Genomic DNA, 23625 nt, shown 5'->3' with positions numbered 1-23625 from the left:
GAGAGAGAGAGAGAGAGAGAGAGAGAGAGAGAGAGAGAGAGAGAGATCACAGCTGAGCCGGTCCACCTGCACAATCACACACGGTTATGTGTAACCGGTGGATCATTTGCTTGTGGACTACAACACCCAAAGCTATTTATTTACACTAATTGAACTCTATTGAGACTTCATAAAACTGGTATCTCCCCACTGGCAATGGGAACAATGGGGCAAAACAAACATGTTGCCAAAGGACAAGAAGCAGACTACGAAGAGCCCAAATCATGCAATTACTGTGTAATCTTAAACTCCATAATCACACTGTTAACCTGAGAAGGATCTTTGGACATGGCTGAGTCAGTATTGGTTTAATAAACTCAATCTGCTACTACTGTAAACTGGTCACGTGACAATAGAAACAAACTGCTGTAGATTGATTGGTTATTAATCTGTCACACCATCTTGACCGCTCATAACACCGAGTTATGAAGTCTATTTCAGTCAGTGGTGAATCTGCAGAATTAGGGTTGTGAATTACAGTAGCTATTAATTACACTCGGATGAAGAACCCGAACAAACTCCTACTGCTTTCTCCACAGGCACCTGGTTTGGAAAGGTCAGTAAAAAAGAGGAACATCAGGCCTGGTGTGTGGGCGGTGTCGGGGTGAGAAACAACTTATTTTTGTGAGATGAAGAGCTGAACGTAATGTACCCGACAGTCCGCTGGCACAAGATGATGCTAGTCAGCGTTTGATTCTGCCGGGACATGATTTGCCGCGACGTTACCATTTTTAGATACCAAGTATGTCGAGGTTAAGAAATTACACATATTTTGAAATAGACCTGTTTTGAAGCTCAATGGCATCCTTTGACTTTTTCAGCAAGACATCACACTTGAGTGTCGAGCATTAATGAGCAAGAAGCTGCAATTGCTGATTAATACAAATGTAATGAAGGCAGGTGGCTTTCAGCCAGGATACATTTCACCATGTCTTGCTTATAGGTTGGCAGGAACAGGAGACTTCTGCAGCGCTCTCAGTCAATTACAAGAGAGGAATAAGAAACGAGCCGGAGGGGTGAACTCAGTGGATATCCAGACTTACCAGTTCAGCAACATCAATCAACTCTACAGGGTGCTTTTGTAGCTCATAAACAGGTCGCTGTCTGGAAAAATACTGCTTTTTTTTTTTTACTCGAAAGCATAACAATCATCTCATTAAATGCACATCTAAAACTGAACAGGCACTTCAAAAAATGTATCAACAAAAACCCCAAATGACTGTGTGCTTGTATATTAATTCAGTATAATTTGAAGACATGCTGCAGTTAGATTTATTTTCTTCTCAAACTAATAGCATGCTGATCATTACGCTTTGTGTCTAGAAAAATAAATATATTAAGCAAAGCAATTGCTTCTCTCTTTAACACTAGTAATAAAAAGATATGTCATCTACCTCTAGAACTATGTGAATGTCATGTTATGCTGTAATGTTTGCCTAAATCACACCGGCACACAAGAGACAAGTCTTCACTTGTAGACGTCTAGCTCTGCCTCAGTAAAGTGTTCCTGGTAACCTGCTTCTATGCAAACATCTTAGATCTTTTAGTGTTATAACTATTGCACATTAGCCTTATATGGAAAGACCAAAGTACAGGAGGAACTTCAGACAGCAAACCGTGCTGAAGTCTCACTTACGTAGATATAACATGCGTTGACATTTGTGTTGTAGTAGACAGTAACAATGGAGGGAAAAGAAACACGACAACATTGACAAATATTTACTGTTTATTCATCGAGACAGCATGGACATTAAAAGCAGAGCAAAATTAAACGAATCGTCAGTCTTTGAAAATCTTTTTGATCAAAATGAAATCAGTATATTTTACAGTAAGGGGACAAGAGCAATCAATGTGAGCTCTACGTGAGGAGAAAAGAGACTAACATTGTACAAACGCTTTCAGCCGACTTAAAAAAAAAAAAAAAAAAGGTCAGGGAGTGAAGTGGAACCTGACAAACCAAAACAAACCACAAGCACTGTTTTTTTTTTCTTTCTTCTTTTTATTTCATTTTCACTAAATGTCAACAAACAAGGAGGATGTGTAAAGATCTTCAAAATAACACAAAAACCCAGAATGAACTTCTCTAAGTTTGGTATTCAAAGTGACGCCTGGTTGACATCTAGACCAAGTAATACATCAGATGAACCACAACTACCCTCATCAGCCCGAAGACAGACCGGTGACGGAACATGAAAATCATTGTATTTTCTCCCCCCCCCCCTCTCCTCGTTTACACATGTATGGTCGTATGTTTTTAAATAAGCCACTACACATTTGTGGTTCACCTTGTTTTTAAGCAGCGAAGTGTCAGAATCAGGACGAGGTCGGCCACGCTCTTCTACTTCTTCCTCCGCCAGATCGCCCAGCTTCCCCTGTTGAGCAAAAATGTTCACAAAATGCAATGTCAGCAAAGGTCCCACAACAAGTACTTGTAGCAACGAGCAACAACTGCTGCTACTGGAGCAACAATAGCATCTACATAAGAACTACTGGGGAAATATAGCCCTCAATTTAGCCACAGAGGAAAGAGTAGATCATAAACATATAATAATAATAATAATAATAATAATGCACAAATGTAATTTGGCCAGAACATATTGTAATTATTTGTCAGTTTCTTTATCTGTAGTATCTGATAAATCCATCCATCACCACCTTAGACCCTAATGTTTTAAAAACAGAGACAAACCTGTTTGAGATTCTTTACGCCAATGCTAAAGTGCACGGGACATATTTTTAAGCAGATTCAATGACGTTAAAAACATCCTAACAAAGCTTAAGTCCTGAACACTTTGTATGGGGAAATCTACACTTAAGTGACAACTTTAGCATTTTGCATAAGTACATCAAGCAGGCCGTCTGTGTGCCACTGACATTTCTAGAAAATGACCTTTCCCCCCCCAAACATATCTGAAAGTTACAAAAGAACCACAATAATAAAAAGATATACACATTCAAGCTTCCAAGTTCATGTTGTGGAGAAGTACAGAATTGTTTTTTGTTTTTTTTCTGACAGGCAACAGCATTCAGAAATGGATGTGGGTAGAGAAAGGAGTACCTGGGGTGAGTACCTGCACAGTTTGACAGTCAGAGTATCCATGATTTTTAATTTGCCCTTTTCTCATGTGGTCTCGCTCACAACACCAACGCTGTGTGAGGTATGGAAGTCAGCTGCAATTCATTTGATAAACCCTACCCTCCAGTTAGTTAGTTACGTAAGGCCCCCGTTGCTATGACACCCCCCCAAACACACACTGCATGGCATCATCAGGCACAGGAAGCTGGACAACAAACCCATTATATGCGAGTTATGGTTACGGCAAAAAATGGCTTGTTCTTCCACATACACCTTTGACTACAGCTGAAAGTATATCTGTGTGTTTACATGTGAGCGGGGGACATCTCCATGTTTATATACATATATATGTATGTGTATATATATATATATATATATATATATATATATATATATATATATATATATATATATATATATATATATATATATATATACACATACACACACACAACATGTAAACACACAGTGGCTGAAGTTTCTTCCTATAGTGAGTGCAATCTCTCAGTAAATCAAAATTACTTAATTTTCCTACTTAAAAATAAACAAAAGAAAAAGAAACAAACAGGTCAATACAGGCAGGACTTTGATTGGACGGGTTAATATGTTTTCTGCCATTTTGTCCACAAAGACAAACATCTAGAAGTATGAGACAGCGATACAAAACGAGGGGTACCTCCGGCCTGTTTGCTCAGGGCTACTCTGGCCTTTCCCTCTTGGGTTTCTGTGATTGCTTTCTACCTTCGTCTCACTCATCGGGCCTAGTCCTTCATCTTCAGTGCATACTTATGATGCACTATTCAAAAACAGGATAAAGATATATATGCACATAGTACATAAGACAAAATCATAGGCATTGAACTGAACGTAAACAGGAAGGAGAGGGGGGAGGGAGGGGAGATGGGGGGCTTGGGAGGGTGGAGGGGTTGGGTTGAGAGCCAGGGGGGAGCGAGGAGGAGGACTCACTTACCTGAGCCTGATCTGAGGTCCTATCAGATCAGTTTTAATTGGACTGAGTGTCACCTTCAGAATGGAGGAGCTCTTGTTGGCCGTTAAGCCGAGGGGAGGCAGAGGCGGAGGCGGCCGCCTCCGTCTCCATCGGTTCCGCTTCTGACGAAGCCTTGATGGCAGCTGCATCGCCGCTGGAGTGCTTCTCTTTCTTAGAGCTGCTCCTCTCCTCCGTCACCTTACGGTCTGGGAAAACATCGGATATTTATATACACGCACCTATCAAAAAGGTAACCTTTTGCTGTGTACAGTTAAGTTTTTATACAACAGCATGTGCTGTCTATTTGAAATCTGCACACACTCGAGGCCAAGAGAGTCATTTTACATGTAATAACGAAAGCTATGTCCGAGTCCTCACCTTTGTCTTTCGATGACCGCTCTCTGTCCCGGTCTCTCTTCTCCTCCCGGTCCTTGTCCTTGTCCTTGTCCTTGTCCTTGCTGCGGCTGCGATGGCGGTGAGGTTTGCGCTCAGAGCTACGCGACCTCTTCCGGTCACGACTGCGGGAGCGACGCTTTCTGTCAACGCGCTCGCGGCTGCGCCTCCTCTCCCGGTCTCTGTCTCGGCTCCTATAAAAACAGGGAAATAAGTTATTAAGGAAACAATTAAAACGTATATAAAAAAACAAAAAACTGCCGTTTAATCATTTCTCCTTATGCAACGGCACACAAAGTTATGGTGCACATATTTGTTTTGTAGTATGTTCAATAACCAGTGGAGGAGTCACATCAATACATGGGAGAATGTTCTAAATAACACCATCCAAGTCAAACTGTAATGTTTACTCTTATGGTCACATGTTGCTGTTATTAGACCACCAGGACTATGTCGGTTAATGTGGTACAGGGAGTCGTCCATACCTGCTGCGTTTGCGCTCCCGTTCCCTGTCTTTGTCTCTGCTTCTGGACCGCCGGCGATCTCGGGATCGGCTCCTTTTCCGGTCGGATGCTCGACTGGAGTGGCGGCTGTTCGAGGCGCTTCGGCGAGTCCTCCGGTCCCTCTCCCGGTCTCTATCTCGGTCCCGCTCTCTGTCCCTCTCCCGTTCGCGCTCCTTCTCTCGCTCCTTCTCCTTTTCACGCTCCTTCTCGCGCTCCTTCTCCTTCTCTTCCTCCTCTTTGCGCTTTTTCTCCCGTTCCTCCCTCTCACGCTCGCGGTCTTCTCGGTCCTTCTTGAGCGCTGGGCTTTCATCTTGGGGTTCCTCTGAGCGACGACGTAGTTTCTCCTGAAGGTAAATAAGCGAGTTAATTATGACCAGTTGATCAGTACATTTTACACCAGAGGCACAGCCAAAAACAGTTGAAGTGGAATAACCTCCAGGAAAACATTCACTTTCAAAAAGTAGGACACAAAAAATATATAGCAATGTCTTGTAACACTGTTAATACTCTGTACAACACATTGTGGTTTTGATAAACACATGATTCACATATTTGACTTCATGCATTTGAGCATTCATGCTCTTCTTCTAGTGTAACAGGGACCCAATAACTTCTGCTGCATGTAATCCTGTTACCTTGAGCTCCTCCACGGTGGATTTGATCTTGGCATAGCCCATGTGTTGCTTGCCCATCAGATGGTCATCCACTCGGGACTGTGCGTCACCCACAATGAGAAACGCCCCACACACCTCACACACCTCCATCTGTTTCTCCTGGGCTGCAAAGCTCTCGATGGTCTGGATAAAAGGTACAAACATTATATCATAAAACAAATCGAATAAGCATTATAGTTCAGCCTAGGAGCACAACTGCTTGTCTAATGAGCACAGGTTTGATACCAAGGATGATTGATGATGGAATCATTGTCAGGCCAAGCTTAGTTTGACTTTGAAAATTTCTACCAGAACAATGGTAATATTACACGAGCAGTGCATATAATCCTGAGCAGCATCTGTGGAGTTAACCGACTCACCGAGGGGGTGGAGCTGAGCAGCTCCCTCTCCTCCTTCAGCTGCTCCACCAGCTTCATCATTCCCTGGGCCTCCTCCACTCTGCCCTCCGACCCCAGCTCCTCAATCTGAGCAAAAGCAAAACAGAGACCAGTCAGCCACTACACACACACAACCCAGTGCCATAACACTGACAAATACATTTCTATGGCGTCAATTATAAGATCGTTTCAAACAAGGTTTCGTAGAGACAAGAGATGATGTATTCCAGCTTTAATAAATCTGGGAAAGGTTATATGACCGATATTCACCTTACAGTGCATCCTGGTTCCTTCACAAATTACTATGGCTAATATGCACTAATCAATACTAAAAACATCCGTCACTTATTTGATCATATTCTTCACAAACCTGCATCACCAGGTCTTCGATCTTCTCCGTTAGAACCTGGCCCTTCTCCTCATTCTTTCCTGATGGACCAGGACCCTGAAGGAAGAGATAAATACAATGTCTCTCAGGTAAAACACACGGGCCATGTCACTGTTGGATGACAAAAAAAAAAAGATGTATTCTTAAAAAAAAAAACAATAAAGTGATAATCAAAGAGCACAAACCCCTGCGTTCTGCTGGGCCTGGGAAAGTGCAAGCCGGGCGTGCCCTCTGCGAATCCTCCGCTCCACCTCTGCCAGGAGCGACTGCAGATAGCGCAGGAAGTCGCGCTCATAGCCCTCCTTCATGAAGCGAGAGCTTTTCTCATAGCTGGACACAGCGGGGCAGAAGCAGGTTATCGTGTGGAAATATCAAGGCGCACAAAAGTTACGTTTGAAAGCACAATCAGAACTTACGTTATTCTAAGATTCTCATCGTGGATTTTCTCACAAGGGCCTGGAAAAGAATCGCAAAAAAAGGTAATTATCTTCTAATATGGAAGACTTTTAAACTATTGCTGTATTAAAAGGAATACTTCACCCTTATTAAAATGACAGACGTGTTTTAAATGGTATGATTTTGCCGAAAATGCATGTGTTTGCCAGTTGAAATTATTCCAGTTGTGTGAGAGTTTGTAAACGTGTATTTTGTTGTAGTTTTGCTAGAAAAACAAAGTATTCTTTCAAAATTCTAATTATTACGTGGCGAGTAGGATTAAATATATATATACAACGGGTAATTTTAAGGTTGAAGTACTCCTTTAAAACATTTATATCTACATGTTCTTAACTTACCTAAGTCAGAGCGGGTGTTTGTGAATAGCTCCGCTGGGCAGAAGCCACACAGGTAGTACCGACATACTTTCTGTAAGAGAAGACAGAGCAACGCAATACCGACGTTACTACCGACCCTCTTCTAACGACAGAGTTATTACATCAGTTCAGGCCATAGCTTTTCTATGCTAAAAGGGGAACAAATCAGCCTCACAAGTCATTGCTTAAGTGGATTTAACACTACCTCGTTCTTACCCGTGACTCGTGTTATCAGTGATTAGTTAAACATTAACTCTTACTCGAAGCTAACAACAGGGTAACCCAATGGAATCCACAACGTTTCAAGCCGCATTGTAAGCCAATAAAATGCTATTAGCATTAGCTAACACTAGTGCTAAATGTACTAGCGCGCGTGCCTAGATGACACTCTGCCAGCTAACGCAACCAATTTCGTGTACTAGCGCGCGTGCCTAGATGACACTCTGCCAGCTAACGCAACCAATTTCGTGCGTTATCATTGAGATCCGGACTGTTGACAGATCCAACTCCCACATACTATAAAAATACATCTTTGCTAGCTTAACTGTTTGATAGCTTATCAAATTGGCTAGGCTAACGTTAGCTAGAATGCTAACTTACGGTCTCGTCGTCCCATCGCACGTTGCATCGCTTCTCGTCAGGGGCCAAATTTCTATCTCGGCCCATTAACTCATCGAGTAGCTGGGCTGCTGAAAGCATTTTGCCTACAAGAGTGTAGTCTTAATTTAAAGTACTACGATATCTACTGAAGTAGTTATTTCTAATCAAAATGGCAGATGCTGTAACAACGCCGCCCGTTTATGGTTCTACCCATAAAGAGCCGCTCAACGTCATCTCCGTTCTTCTTCTTCTTCTTCTGGTTTTACAGTAGTTGGCATCAAGCGTATTGGTGCATTGCCGCTACCTTCTGCTCCGGAGTGTAGGTAATGGATGGCTTGATACAGTTTCTTGTCACTTTAAACTCCTTTGTCCAAAGCATTGCAAAAAATGGATGATTGTAGTTACTATTTTCAAAATTAAAAAGGCACCGATTTTACGAAATGACCCAATTGCTGTATTTTGAAAGTGTTCACAGGAAGTAGTGGTATGCCGTTAAGTCTGCATTGAGGCTAACTTGACGAATTAATATATTGCAGTTCCACGCCGTGTCCACTAGAGGGCAGTCGATGTTCTAATACTCTCAAACCGCCTTGTACTTAATGGCGGTAACGCCCTCCAGTGGTCACAGTGTGGAACAGCACTAGTGCTAGCTTCACGAGCCCACCTGATTGTATTTTATAAGTAATATGATCACTCCATGACCATTTCTTTCACCTGCTTTGTATGCCTTAGTTTGGAGACAGTACTTTAAATATATTCAATGTGTAGTGTAGTAAGCTATCGAGTGTGCGCAGAAGCTGATTTGACGAATTTAATGTGGTGCATTTATTCACTCTGACCACTGGATGGCACTGAAACCTCAATATATATACTTTGAAGGCTTTTTATGGTGCACCTTGTACTGAGTAAACAAAGTGTAAAGATAATCAGTAAGTACATCTGTAGTATTTCTACTGAGGAATATGGAGTTTGTGTTTTTAACTGTGGACACTGTAAAATAATTAAAATGAGTTTATGTTTATTGAAATCTGATTGTGTCAGTTTGGTGTCTGTATTTTGAAATTATTTACCAGAAGTATTAGTATGTCATAATTTCTCTATTGACGCTAGCATGATGAATTCCATGTTTTGCAGTCCCTCATTGTGACCACAAGAGGTTAGTAAACACTCTAGGGTGAGCAATTTAAACATTCAAAAAATGTACTTAAATAAAAGTTATGAATTGTTCGGTAGTCGTCACAGTTACAGTCACTAAACATCCATATTCATCAGTGGGCATAATACAGGTATAACGGTTCTTTAAAGGTATTCAGAGTTATGTTTGATCATATTGATCATATTGTGTCTATGAAGCTGAAGTGACAGTTATGTTTACAGCAGAGTGTGTTCACTGCCCTCTAGTGGTCATATTTAGGACATGCAACACAATATTGAAATAATGGACTAGTAACTGGTAATACAAGTTCAATCTTTATCATTAATACAAATAAAACCATAAGTTTAGGTTATAATCAATTAACTGTTTTACAGTTTTAACAGTGTATCATTTTCCTTTTTGGAGACCAGTGCTACAAACAAACTACCACTTCCGGTGATTACTTTCAAAATAAACTGAAAAACTGAAGCAATTTAAACTATCAAAAAACTAGAGTACACAACTCCACATTCGTCTATGGTAATAATAAAGATATGTATTATCATCCCGTGTCCTTTACGTACATTCAGTATTGAGAAAAACATATTGTATGTGTTCTGGAGCGGAAATGTTGTTGTCACCCACTGGTTGCATGGTTACCGATAACAAGTGTGTGGTATTGACAGTGATTTCACCTATTATTTAAAGTTAATTTACTCACCGACAAAGACTAGGGACTGGATAATGTCACATATATTTTTTACATGAAGTTAAGTGTCAGATAACTGAAAATATTCAGAGGGGAACAAACATGTGTGCCCACTGTTGTTACATCTAAAGATGTCCCCCGATGAGGCGGTGATGTTTTCTGCATCCCAATGACGGAGCTCTGATACCGCTGATACATTGAATGAGTGCACTGAGTGTTGGCAGTGGCACTGAAACGAGATTCAACAACAGAGATAAATGGCGAAAGGGCGGAACCTGCAGTGTAAACGCCAAAGATCCAACACGATGTCGCATTAGCCGAAGCGATTTGCAGCCACAAGCTAGCACCAAAGACTGCTAGCACCTCGCTAAGCTAAGCCAGTAGGTAAGGTTAGCCGGGGTAGCTAATGCTAGCTGGCAAGTGTATCTCTAGTGGACGTGTGTGCCATCGGTGGGAAGAATCGTCGGCCGACTGCACTTGACAACTTAATCCGACCGGCTGTCGTGTATCCTATGGTCTCGCAGCGCTAGTTGCCTGTGTCAAAATGTCCACCACTTCGTTGGATAAAGAATTACAGGAGCGGCTGAGAGAGGCGTCTGCCATCGGGGACATCGACGAAGTGCGGACATTGGTGGAGAGTGGAGTAAATGTGAACTCGCAGAACGAAATAAACGGCTGGTGAGTGTTTGGGACGAGTACACGATGTCTTCACCACGTTAAACTAAAGATGACAGGTGTTGGTTTGCTGCACAGATCTGTTAATAATCAAGTTATTTTGACGCTTATTGAAAAGTTCAGTGCAGCCAAGTGCGTTGTTGCAGGGATTACAGCTAAGCAGTGTTATCTTATTAGACAGAGCACGGCTTAGTTAGCTTGACATGCAACTTTTTAACTTGAATATTCAAACAGTAATACACTCTCTACTACCTAGTATTTTGGGGATGGTTTGTAATATAAAGTGCCATTAATCTAGTCAAGTAAATCAGCAGTCACTGTGAAGTTAGACGATGAAATATATATATATATATATATATATATATATATATATATATATATATATATATATATATATATATATATATATATATATATATATATATATATATATATATATATAAAGTCATTTTATCAGCATATGGGTGTTTTGGTTCACTAAACTTTGTCCCCTCTCCGATAATCTCACCAGGACCTGCCTGCACTGGGCATGCAAGAGGAACCACAAGCACATAGTGTCCTACTTACTCAGTTATGGAGCAGACAAAGAAATCCTCACGGCTAAGGATGAGTTGGCCTCGCAACTTACATCCAAACCAGAGATCAAACGGCTTTTAGGAGGTGAGCTACACATTTCTTACCCACTTGTTTCTGTCACATCATTCTTGCGTCATTTGTTGTTACTTGCGTGTGATTTATCTGTTGATGTAATGCAGAGATTATAACTTAAGGTGTTGAGGGTATAAGTGCACATCTGTTCATGGTTTTGACACAAACAAAATATAATCCTATTTTTTTTTTTTTTTGATGCACTTTATTACTGCAGTTGAGGTGGAGGACGTGCCTGAAGTCAAGGAGCCTGAGTTGCCGATCATCCCCAACTACCTGTCTAACCCGGCCTTCATGTATTCCAAGATGGATAAGTCCGAGATCATCCTGGCACGGCACCTTACACAGAATGGTTCTGGAGAAGACGCGGAGGACATGCACAGCGATTCACCCTCCCTCTCCCCGACTCACGAGCCTCACCAATCCCAGAGCCTGTTCTCTGACGGCCCCACATCTCCCCCAAACCCCACCGCCCACAGCCCAGCCCACGGGGATCTCATCCCCGTGACTGAGCAAAATGGCGTGTCGCCCAGCCCGGCCTCGTCCCACCACCACGCTGCCGTTAACCGCACGGTGCCCATGGACCTGTCGGTCGAGCCGCACCTTGCCAACCATGCCGACTACCCGCATGCGGTGGCACACAACGGCACCGTGTGCTCGCCGCCGTTGGCCTCGCCCAGCCCCAGCTTGGCCAGCAGCAGCGGGAGCCAGGTCCAGGCCCCGGTGGCCAACGCTAACCCAACCATGAGCAGGCAGCAGTCCATCCCGCAGCAGCTGAGCTACGGCCAGGCTGGTGGGCCCATGGCGGCCTTCCAGCCTTTCTTCTTCACCAGCACCTTCCCCGTCAACGTGCAAGGTGAGAGAGTTGTATTGTGTTATGGTGACGAGCTTTGCTTCATACTCGAGGCACGGGGGAAACAGCTGTTAGCCTGGCTCTACGCCAACCAGCACCTCTAAATGACGGTAATTAACACTTTACATGTTGTTCACAAACAGAAAGGCAAAACAACTAAACACTCCTTCAAGCTTTGTGCTCATTAGAGTAAAAAAAACCTTAATAAATAAGAGCACAGAGCTGACAACAATCTCTTTGTGTGTACCAGAAATGGTTGTTAGTGGATGTTCCCACAGGCTCACGAGCAAAAGCTATCTTCCACAGCGACTCTCACCTTCTGGCTGCGTCCATCATCTTATTAAACATCTTTGTTAAAGAAGAGGCGTTACTCTGGTCCTTTTCTCTAGAGTTGGTGCTGAAGGTGCGTATCCAGAACCCCAACACTCGGGAGAACGACTTCATTGAGGTGGAGCTGGACCGCCAGGAGCTCACCTATCGCTCCCTCCTTAGGGTCTGTTGCCGAGAGTTGGATATCAGCACCGAGCACGTGGAGAAGATCCGCAAGCTGCCGAACACCATGTTGAGAAAGGTATGGTAAAGGAAAATAGAGTGTGGCGGTCCTATGAGCTGCAAACCATTTGTCCTTGCTGTACAATTAATAAAATGAGCTTTCTATTCTAAGCGAACACAAGAAAAATCTAATTCACTCGCTTATTAAAATGCTTTCATTGTAATATTGTCACGTATGACCTAAAAGCAAACTGACATGTTTCAAACAGGGCTTTCTGTGATGTTTCTTTATAAAAATGAACGATTGGGAGGTGAATCTGTTATTGATTTAACTGTCTTTTTTCCCGTCCAGGACAAGGACGTAGCTCGGCTGCAGGACTTTCAGGAGCTTGAGGTTGTGCTGGAGAAAGCAGAGGGCCTGTCCCTGTTCTCTGGGACTGGGGGCCTAACAGACAGACCGTGCTACAACATGAAGGCCTCCCGCCTCACCTACTAGAGCTGCCACAGAGCCGGAGGTCTCCCCGCTTACGGATGGGCTTCTGTAGCTGCCCTCAAGCGACCATAACTAGTTGCCCGCCCAGGTCCCTTGTAACGGCTTTGTCCAGCTTTGGTGTTTCGCCAATTTCCTAACTGGGGATTTGTTATTTCAAGTTCAGTAGCTATTGTCCTCCTCCGGCACCTCCTGCCGCTTTAGTGTACCCAACCAGTTGTAAGCGATTACTGATGCATGGTGTCCTCGATTATGTGCGAAAGTATTTGGGCCCCTTTTCTCCTCTCTTTATTTCTTTCTCTCCTCCCCACTGCACTTTGTGCCAAGGCTCCAGCGGGACAACAGAGAGAGGCATTGGCTTGTCTTCCTTACGGACCGGACTTGAATGGGGACTCTGTAACAGCCTCATCGGGACACGTCCCTGTACAGACTGTGGTCACAGAGGAAAAGACCTGGTCTGATGAGACGAAGAGCAGAGGACGACAGGAAGGACTTGCAGGACTCTTGCCACTTAAGTTCATCACCGGTCCTCAGAGTAGGACAAGTTGGACTTGCACACGGCAACTTGAATTTCTAGGAGATTGGCGTGTAGAGTGCTCTCAGATGTTCTAGCTGGCAGACACACTTTCATACATGCTGTAGGCATGAACCTTAGTGTCTTTCCTGCAGAGGGAATCGCATACTAATTCTAAGGTGGCGGTGATCTCTCACCAGGTGAGACGAAGGTGTCTTTGGACTAATAGTACTGCTATACATACAGTCTGCTTTTCATCTGTATCCACACGAGGATGGACACATGTGAGGAGCAGTACTGGTTTCCCTCCATGTTTAAATCATTCAGTCACTGTGGAAGCAAAATAATTTGTTTTGTTTGAATTGTTCTCTTTTCATGTCGGACAAAAATGTAAAATCTTGGAGATAAATGTGCAGCAACTCATTTTTTTTTTTTTTTTTCTACAGTGCATCCTGTTAGGTTGAGTCAGCAGAATACTTAAAACTGTCAACTGTGAAGTATTTATTTAGAATGTTTGATTTAAATTGATTCCTACTAACGGAGCGAGACCAATGCGCTTTAGAGTGGCGAGGCTCGACTCCTGGTAAAGTGTGTGTGTGTGTGTGTGTGTGTGTGTGTGTGTGTGTGTGTGTGTGTGTGTGTGTGTGTGTGTGTGTGTGTGTGTGTGTGTGTGTGTGTGTGTGTGTGTGTGTGTGTGTGTGTGTGTGTGAGAGAGTTCATTTCAGTTGCTGTCATTCTGTTTAACTGTAATTAGAATCAAAACCAAAAACTAATCTAGCCAGCAAAGATACTAACTGCAGCATAAACTATCACTGCTTCAGAGGAGAACGCAGCCTTGTGACACTCGTGACGTGAAGAGGAAAGAAATAAGATTCAGCAGACGGCATGACGGTCTGTGTGTGTGTGTGTGTGTGTGTGTGTGTGACGCTTCCTTGTTCTTCCAGCACTAACGGAAATTCTTATTGACGATTATTTCCAATTATTATTTTGGTTGCCGTGTGTCAACTAAGGCTGTCTATATAGTGACTAGATTTCTTTCAAATATCCATACATGGCCTCAGTTTGGTTATCAAGGCCAGTCTTCTGCTAATGTTGTTTTATTTTTTATTTCAGCCGTTTTTAATGTAAATTCTTTCTTTTCGGTTGCTTAATCACAAGTGTTGCTGTTGACCTTAAATGGAGACTGACGAGATGACCGCACCGACCAACATTCTTGTACTGTACATTAAGAGTTTTAACAGGTCAAGAGGCACGGCCATGTTGTGTCGGGATGGTTTATGCTGCTTTCATCAACACTTTTAAAGTTCTCAATGCTGGGGCTCGTTTATTTGCAGCAGGCGGCCACGACACATCTCCTACAATCAGAAGGTTCCTTACCCAGCGGTAACTGTTTACTGTCGAAATGTACACCTGACGCTCTTACTGCATTCGTATGCTTTTCAGATATATTTTGTATTATTTCTTTTTAACCGGGTTAGGCCTGTTGTGTTTGTGTCAAAAAGTCTTAACGTAGAGCGAGAGAGCTATGGGATGCAAAAGTCCCGGGTCGCTGCTGTTGAAGCAAAGTGCAATGTGTTGGAGTAGGTTCGCTGTGAGAAGAAAGGACTATACCACGAGTGCTTATGTTCTGTTCCCAGCTATGTTAAATGCTTTATTTAGTGAAGTTGTGCCACATGTTTAAAGCAGGAGTTTGGGACTATGTGTGGAGAAAACATCCCCCTGGCCTTATATGGTGTCCTGGGCGAGTGAGAGCAGGATGTTTGAAATGGGTTGTTTTTATAGGATCTCCTTTTGATTCTGTGGAAAGCAGATGACTAACGTTGTATTTGTTGAGTTGCTTATTGTTCTAGAAAACGCAGAATACAGTTTGACTTAACCTATGCATTCAGAGTCTGATATTTTTATACACAGTGCGTCCTGTGCACTTGTAGGAAGGATCTTCACTGTTCCACTCCTCTGGTTCTGGAGACCTGTATCTGTTCTTTGATAAAGCATGGTGAATTACTTCCCTCTTTCTCTCTCTGACCTCGTCTTCTAAATTCACATTACGTCCATCTGACTAATTGAGGTAACTTTGATGTAATGAGCTTGAGTATCTATCTTAGTGCTCACTATAAATTAAGGGAGCGGTTACATGTTTGGTCTGGTTTATGTTGCAGGTCTTCCTTTTGTTTGTACCTGCATGTGTGGGCTCGGACGTTGAGGTAAACTCCCCAATAATTCATTGAGATGTATGTTTCAACCAACAGCCAGTAGAGGGAGCAGAAGAGCACATATTGGCATCAGCCACATAGGTATTACCACTTGAATTCATAATAAGAGGATAGCTTCTTTTTTTTTTTTTTGCTTGGATTTAATTGAATATAAAACATGTTTTAAAACTTGCTGCTTAAATACTGGTCCATGTTCTATGTTTATACCGAAAACCATTAAGCCATTAAAGATTTCATTATGAACACTTGAATAAAAAGCAATAACTGAAAATTGCACACCTTTTTATAAAGGTCCAACCTGCACATTGACTAATAAACCTCTAATAACCCTGAATAGCCTATTTACTTAAATATATAACTGATGAAGAATCCAACCACATTATTTGCTGCAGATACATAGACTTCCTTTCAACAATAATTTAACATTTCATATTATTACCAGTTAATAGGTCCATTATTAACACTAGTAATACGCATTACAAAGTTCAGTATTCTACCGTCCAGCTGTGGTTTTTCACTTTTGACCTGTATTTGTGCAACGAGCCAATGTTGTACGTTCTGTTTTGACCTTAAAAAACGAGACATTTTGTTATGTTCCCTCTCTGATTTAAAGAACATAAACAACACCTAAGTTATGGTCATACTGACACGCTAGAAATCCTTAACCTCTTCAGTGAAATGAATACAATAGTGTTCATGCGGTGAGCAGATGTTCAGACGCTGCAATCCGGAGAGAGCAAATATTGCATAATCTGAGCGGAATGGCGTTAAGAAAGTTAAATGTGTGTGTGCGCAACCTAAATATAGGGACAAAGGAATGTATGGCAATCAGGACATATACATTATAGTGGACCCCCGTGGATCTGCGCATGTATGCCTGCATGTGTGTCCATCGGCATGTTGTGCTGTGTGTCTAGACTGGAGCTGAGGAATCAGCTTAGGGCCCTGCTGTGGCTGGACGTGTCCCTCTCCTTTGTTCTGGAGTGAGACACTCATAATACGCTTAGTATGAACCAGCTTCCCGGGACTCAGTCATGGGCAAGAGACGCTGTGGACCTGCATGGTCAAGAACCCTTAAGAGCATTTTAGAAATGGAGGCACAAGGCGACGTTACTCACAGGTACGTGCCTTGCTCGATGAGCTTATACTATGGCCGTGGTGCAATATGTGCCCGTCTCTAACAGGCATTATACACAAAGCCAATACACAGAGCTGCTTATTTGTGTAAAGCCACTGAGAGATTAATGCTGAGGTCAGATTTACAGTAGCTTATATATACAGCATTTATGTATATACTGTATATACCCAACAAACTGTGGGGCCCTGTGAGTGACTTGGAAGAAAGAAAAGTGAAATGCCAGGGACATCTTATAAATGGAGTGTGTCAGCCATCTCATGCAGCTTGAGCTGTACAGGCCCACATACAGCAAAGAAATAGTGGAAATGTGCTTCTTTGCCTTCTGGCGGAGAGTTGTATGCGAGGATTGAGGCTCTCTTAACCGTCTGTTCAATATGAGGCTCCAGCCAGCACCCTGTTAGCTTAGCATAGCATAAATGTTGGGCTTACTTTATTGAGTCCCATGGTTTTGGAGAAAGGAAAAGTTGCTGCATCTAGACCAGAAATCACAGTAAAACACATGGATCATGGGGGACGAGGGGAAACAGCTAATGTGTAGATATCTAAAGCTCATCAGCTAATGTTATATCTCTTGTTTAATCCGTACAAAACCAAAAGTACTGTAACCAAACATTGTAGGCTACTGTTTTACACTGAATTCTGGCGTCAGTAGACGGTTGGCGGTCTTTACATCAGTGTGTGCCAGAGATTTTGGTTTCAAGGTGAAATACCATCCAATGGCTGCCGGTTATTCTACCATCGTAGCTTCATCCGTGATCGGCAAAGATCATTACAGCAAATTATTTTAACACTTACAATTTATGCTGTTTTTTGATGTTATGCTCTTGTCAGTGGACGTTTGCAGTTACTGAGGATAACATGATTGTGATAAAGTATTTGCAAGCACCAGGATCTGGAAGCTTTACGGCGCGTTTGAACCACTAATCTACATATTGCAAGAAAAATAAATGGAGACATTCCTTGAGTTGCAAAGCTGTTTTGATCTGGTCTCAGAAAGATGGTGAGTGTGCACAGAGAGGGTCAAAGTCAAGGTCTGTTTGCAGACAATACATACGCTGAAGGCAGATAGACGGTCGGGGCGCCCTGCATGGGGTCCACCATGAGGCTTTATTCAATATATTGACATGCCCTGTAGCCCCAGTGCTGGCTATGCTGGGAATGCAGGATCTTGAGGGGTAAAGGTTAGGGGTGGGCGGGTGGGCAGACACTGAAAACACAGCTTCACTGTGTTTGTGCATTTGCATGAAATAGAGAGCATGCACATATGTGTATGTGTGTAAAATGGGTAGTATATAATTCCTACAATCTATTTTCTATAAGTGATCGTTATTATCGTCAGTTAGATAATCACTGTTTCTTTACTATAGTCACTAATTACTTATAGGCTTTATGTGCATGCGTGTGTTTGCGTGTGCGTGCGTGTGTGTGCGTGCATGTTTTTAGAGAGGGCTCACAGACTCAGACCAGACTAAGACTGCAGGGTTTGGCCTGGAGCGCACTGGGCCTCTTTGGACTCAGCAGGGACTCAGCTTGGGAAGCACTACATACTCACACACACACACACACACACACACAGACACACACACACACACACAGACAAATGTTGGATATTTTGTTCATCTAAAGATACATATAGACCAGCTTTTTAACGTCAGCAAAAGCAGTTTAATTTGAGTTTAATGGTGTTCCTAGGCTGTGTCACTGGAACTGTATCATAATCCTTTCTTCTGTTCATGTTCACAACCAAACAGACCACCAGCCAATTTCTTTTGTTTTGAAGCTCCCTTTTCTGCAACACTTCCTAGAATCGGCTTTCATGGAACAAACCGAGTTTTCTCAACATATATCATGTTGTGAAAACCCGGCCAAGCTGTCTGTACTACTTGTGACTTCTTACATGTCAATATTGTGATAGCTTGAGCTTGTTGATTGCAATATGCCCAGCATCATCCCTTTCATTTCAGTCCCATCACTAGCGACGCTACATCATATTACAACATTGAAGATGCTTTATATATGAAATGGCATGTAAATAGGATTTTCTGATTAACTCAACCCAAGTGGGTGAGTGTGGTAGTTGGAGAAAGGACTGTTTTTTAATTGATACAACTTAATATTCCATCTGTCTGATAGAGTATTGTAGACAAACTGGGACGATTGGCATACTCAGCTACCGAGACATGTAGATCATGATCATGTTTTCTTTGTACCATGTCAAGTATATGCTACGACTTGTACACTTCACTATTTGGGGCATTTCCAACGTTTTGCAGTGGTGGGTTTATTAAGAATTATGACTCCTGACTGGAGTTTTCAGGACATTTTACAACACACGTCACGGTGTAACACATACAACAAACTAGAATGTTTGAGGATGAATGTTTTATCATTTGAATCAGTTAAACCTGAATGGTACATTATGTGACAAATGGACAATATACCGTTTCAGTGAATATGGCAGGCTGGCAAAATGGTGTATCCAATATGGCAGAAATTAAATGTATTATATAAAAAATAGTACAGTTTGGAAGGTTGGATTCTGTAACAAGCAGCTCAGATATTACTGGCCAAAACACAGAAGTGGCTTTATGGCACCATCACCTGGTGCTCAAGTATAACTGTTATCACATATCTGGAAAGATTTGCTGTTGTTGGTCATGGAGTTTTTGAGGTACAGAAACCTTTAGAGGAAAAAGACGAGAAGGGAAACCACAAACCCACTCAGGTGAAATTGAGCTCTTTGGTTCACTTTGAGCTCAGAAGGGAAACCAGAATAGGATCTACAAAAAGAAGACACTGAGTTTGGTGCCATCTTCTGGACATGAACGTTTTGTCCATATGGACAGCAGGGATTTTACAGTAAACGGTGCTAAATTTGAATGCAGTACTATAGTGCACAGTATTGTCACACAGTGCTTCTTTAATTTGGTGCATATGACAAGACAAAGCATCTTCCTATTTTGAAATGCTACACAATAATAACTATTTGCTATATTGTAAGAAACTGTTTTGCACAATACTGTCTTTTCTTCAAGATTCCGATACCTTTACACTTATTATTTAAATGTGTGAAGATGTTAAATGTTTGATTTAAATCTTATCTACTCTACTTTTTAGAGTTAGTGCTGCATATCTCTTTCTCCTTTGCAAGCTAAGGGTTAAGGCAGCAGCGACTTACGCACAGGTGTCTCGCCAGTCCTTTATGAAACAGCGCCTGCAAACTTTTTTTTCCCCCTTTAATTAAGTTGATCATAACTGTAACTCAGCTGGGATTTGCTGCCCGACTAGACATGTCACTGTAATTCATGTAGTTAGATCTTAAGTGGGTTTGCTCACCGCAGCACTAATCTCATCTCTCGCTACTACGTCGAGCGTCTAACCTGGAGAGCTCTCCACATCGAGACCCGGTCCCGCACGCTCCTATTTTGCTGCTTTTGTGCAGCATCTGAATCCAGTGGTTAGGAACTAATAACGCGACAGCTTGAGGAGAGTTTACAGAGTATTTTTCCACAAAACTTTAAAGTCGTTGTTAAACTTGCATTTTCAAGATTTCTTTTTTTTAACGTCCGTTGTGTTACGCGTCGGACATGTGGTGGATGCTGTTTCCTCGATGGATTTGGTTTCTTCTGGGACATTGTTATACTATACTCCTTTATACGGGCAGCAGCCGCGTGAGAGCAATGCCCATGTCCGTGGCAAAAGTGGTGTATTCTCACGCAGGTCTGTGCCCAAATGACCTGAACCCCAACCTGTGGGTGGATGCTATGAGCACCTGCATGCGCGAGTGTGAATCCGACCAGGTGAGTTGAACCTGCAACTGACGGTGATGTAGCTACTGCTGATGTAAATGTGTAGCCTAGACAATAGGACATATGACGCAGTTCGTTTGCAGTCAAAGTTATATCCGTTAGTAGACCAGGATCTCATGTTGGACGAAACCCCCTAAATGTCAAACAGCTAAAGGAGCAGCTATCATATGCCAACAATTCCTGTTTTCCTTTGAATTGTGCAAGAGTTGCTGCATGGGGGTTTGATAGAAAAAAAATGCCAAGCCATAACACAATTTAACAAAAATAATCGTAGTGTTACACATGTCACATTTTTAACAACATTTACCTCCTTCAAGTTTTTATTCATGCTGTTTCAAGTTGACCAAATATTGGTCAAAACTCATCCACACTGATAAAATGTAAAGAGCCCTCTGATCTAAATGTACCCTTATGAAACATACAGGTAATATTTTGTGAGGAGAATTTCTCCAGGAATAAAAAACATTTTCTGCAGAATTTTAACTGAAACTGTATAAAACTAAAAAAAACTAACAGTAGTGATTTTTCTTTTCTCTTCCTACTTTAGGACTGTGAAGCATTTGAGAAGTGCTGCCCTAATGTATGTGGTAACAAGAGCTGTGTGGCATCACGCTATATAGACGTCAAGGGCAACAAGGGGCCCATAGGAATGCCAGAGGGCGCCACCTGCGACAAGTTCATGTGCTCTCAGCAAGGGTCCGAGTGTGACATCTGGGACGGCCAGCCTGTTTGTAAGTGTCGGGACCGCTGTGAGAGAGAACCCCACTTCACGTGTGCGTCTGACGGCATGACGTACTATAACAAGTGCTACATGGATGCAGAGGCCTGTTCCAAGGGTATCTCTATATCTGAGGTCACCTGCAGGTAACATGTTAAGTATTTTAGATATCTACCATTTGTTTTTGGTGTGATGAGGTAAAGTTGTCTCATTTTAGTCTATTTTTCTGGCTGTATCTGGCTGATTAAGTCCTTTGTTATTCAACCTACCTACAGGTACCACTTGACCTGGCCAAACACCAGTCCCATCCCAGCAGAGACCACCTTACATCCCACCACCGCCCTCCAGACCACCCTCCCTGCTGACATCCAGCTTCCCACCATACACAGCGGCCCCACCCAACAGGCTGTTTTTGTGGGTGAGACAGCTAGCTTCCTGTGTGAGGTGTCTGGAAAGCCACATCCGCATATCACTTGGGAGAAACAACTGAAGGGCAAAGAGAACACCATAATGAGGCCTAATCATGTTAGAGGGAACGTTGTGGTCACTAACATTGGCCAGCTGGTCATATACAACGCGCAACTTCAGGATGCCGGCATTTATACGTGTACGGCCAAAAATGTTGGCGGAAGTGTGTCGTCGCACTTTCCCTTGGTGGTGATCGGGAAGGATGCGAAAGGTAGGAATGCAGAGGGGAATAATACCAGCCTGCCATTTCCAGCTGAAGAGTGTCTCAAGAGTCCAGACACAGACGGCTGTGGAGAAGAGAGCATAAGCTGGTACTATGAACCAAAGAGGAACAATTGCTTCACCTTTACCTACAGTCAGTGCAACAAAAACCGTAACCATTTCAACACATATGAAGCCTGCATGCTGTCATGCGGAGGAGAGCTAGCGGCTCCCTGCAGCCTGCCGAGCCTCCAAGGGCCTTGCAAGGCCTATGAGCCTCGCTGGGCTTATAGCAACAGCCTCAAGAAGTGCCAGTCCTTTGTGTTCGGAGGCTGTGGTGGCAACGAGAACAGCTTCGAGTCTAAAGAGGCCTGTGAAGAGATGTGTCCGTTTCAGAAGAACCGCAAGTGCAAGATGTGTAAGCCCCGAGCCAAGATGGTCACCAGCTTCTGTAAGAGTGACTTTGTGATCCTTGGCCGTGTTAACGAGCTGACGGAGGAGCAGGAGTCGGGCCACGCTCTGGTGACAGTGGAGGAGATCTTGAAAGATGAGAAGATGGGCCTGAGATTCTTTGGCAAAGAGCCCTTGGAGGTGACTCTTCTGAACATGGACTGGAACTGCCCCTGCCCCAACATCACCACAGCCGACGGACAGCTCATCATCATGGGGGATGTTCAGAATGGGATGGCCGTCCTGCAGCCCGACAGCTTTGTAGGATCCTCCAGCACTCGTAGAATCAGGAAGCTCCGTGAGGTTATCCACAAGAAAACCTGTGATTTCCTTAAAGATTTCTCTGCCGTCCAGTAGAGTCTATTTAAGTTTCACACTCACTGAAAGTAAGTTGTGTTTTCTGATTTTTCCAAGCTCCAGTGAACTCACCAGTCTGACTGACTGCCCGTAAACATAAACGAGTAACTTATCTGTAACATTGGAGGTTTCGTTGCCTGTTTGAGATGTTTCTCTTCCTTTCTTATCACTCAGTAGATCTCAGAAAACCACTCCTCGTAGCTTTACTGTTGTCATTTTTGTCTGCTGTTTTCATTCATGATTTCTTTCCGGAAAGCTGTTTCAAAACTGTCCTAATAGTTCTCTTTTAAAATTAGAATCAAGCTTAGACAGTTTCGATGTCCACACTTAGGGCACACTGTCTGGAAAAGGCAGGTAGAATAGTATTAGTCACAAGCATTTACCCTGTACAAAGTATTTCCTCTTGCAACCCTTTACTAAAACGGCATTCTAGATTTCCTCTCCAAATGTTATCTTTAATACACTAATATTATTAATTTAAGGGTATGTTTTAATGTGACGTTTTGTGGGTTATCCCAACACATTGTGTAACATCTGTCAGGAGCACTTGAGCTCACAATAATGCAATGCGAAGCCTCAGTTTATTTACCAGAATCAAATAAGCTCTTTGGTTCCATATTTTGTGGAATCTATTTTGATAAGACTTAATTTACAATACAGAGTATGTATGTGGACTTCTGTACTATGTATTTATTTTTCTTGATCTATTTCTTATATATATATATATATATATATATATATATATATATATATATATATATATATATATATATATATATATATATATATATATATATATATATATATATATATATATATATATATATATATATATATATATAGGCAGAAAGTCTCTCTGTGAATCCAACTACATAGAGAGCAGACATATTTTGACGTTATCTATT

General features: G+C 42.4%; 3 protein-coding genes across 3 annotated transcripts; 2 read left to right on the top strand and 1 right to left on the bottom strand.

Moving 5' to 3' along the window:
- Nucleotides 1-1752: 1752 nt before the first annotated feature.
- On the bottom strand, nt 1753-8070 carry luc7l3 (LUC7-like 3 pre-mRNA splicing factor). Its single transcript, XM_076086202.1, has 11 exons — nt 7851-8070; nt 7233-7302; nt 6855-6894; nt 6624-6768; nt 6421-6495; nt 6033-6137; nt 5635-5796; nt 4982-5343; nt 4482-4690; nt 4086-4309; nt 1753-2411 (listed from the first exon to the last, which is right to left on the bottom strand). The coding sequence occupies exons 1-10, from the start codon at nt 7947-7949 to the stop codon at nt 4119-4121; spliced, it is 1458 nt and encodes a 485-aa protein (XP_075942317.1). The 5' UTR covers nt 7950-8070; the 3' UTR covers nt 1753-2411; nt 4086-4118.
- A 1756-nt stretch (nt 8071-9826) lies between these two features.
- Nucleotides 9827-15374, top strand: ankrd40 (ankyrin repeat domain 40). Its single transcript, XM_076086201.1, has 5 exons — nt 9827-10372; nt 10881-11029; nt 11235-11873; nt 12260-12441; nt 12715-15374. The coding sequence occupies exons 1-5, from the start codon at nt 10239-10241 to the stop codon at nt 12856-12858; spliced, it is 1248 nt and encodes a 415-aa protein (XP_075942316.1). The 5' UTR covers nt 9827-10238; the 3' UTR covers nt 12859-15374.
- Nucleotides 15375-17931: 2557 nt separating this feature from the next.
- On the top strand, nt 17932-23419 carry LOC142944958 (WAP, Kazal, immunoglobulin, Kunitz and NTR domain-containing protein 2-like). The gene is made up of 3 exons (XM_076086199.1): nt 17932-20517; nt 21074-21390; nt 21520-23419. The coding sequence occupies exons 1-3, from the start codon at nt 20305-20307 to the stop codon at nt 22718-22720; spliced, it is 1731 nt and encodes a 576-aa protein (XP_075942314.1). The 5' UTR covers nt 17932-20304; the 3' UTR covers nt 22721-23419.
- The last annotated feature ends 206 nt before the right edge of the window (nt 23420-23625 follow it).

This window comes from Anarhichas minor, unplaced genomic scaffold (genome assembly GCF_050575085.1).
Source record: "Anarhichas minor isolate MPS153535 unplaced genomic scaffold, ASM5057508v1 ptg000007l, whole genome shotgun sequence".
NCBI lineage: Eukaryota > Metazoa > Chordata > Actinopteri > Perciformes > Anarhichadidae > Anarhichas > Anarhichas minor.
Note: the sequence above shows the minus strand (reverse complement) of the source record. Positions and strands in the feature narration are given on the sequence as shown.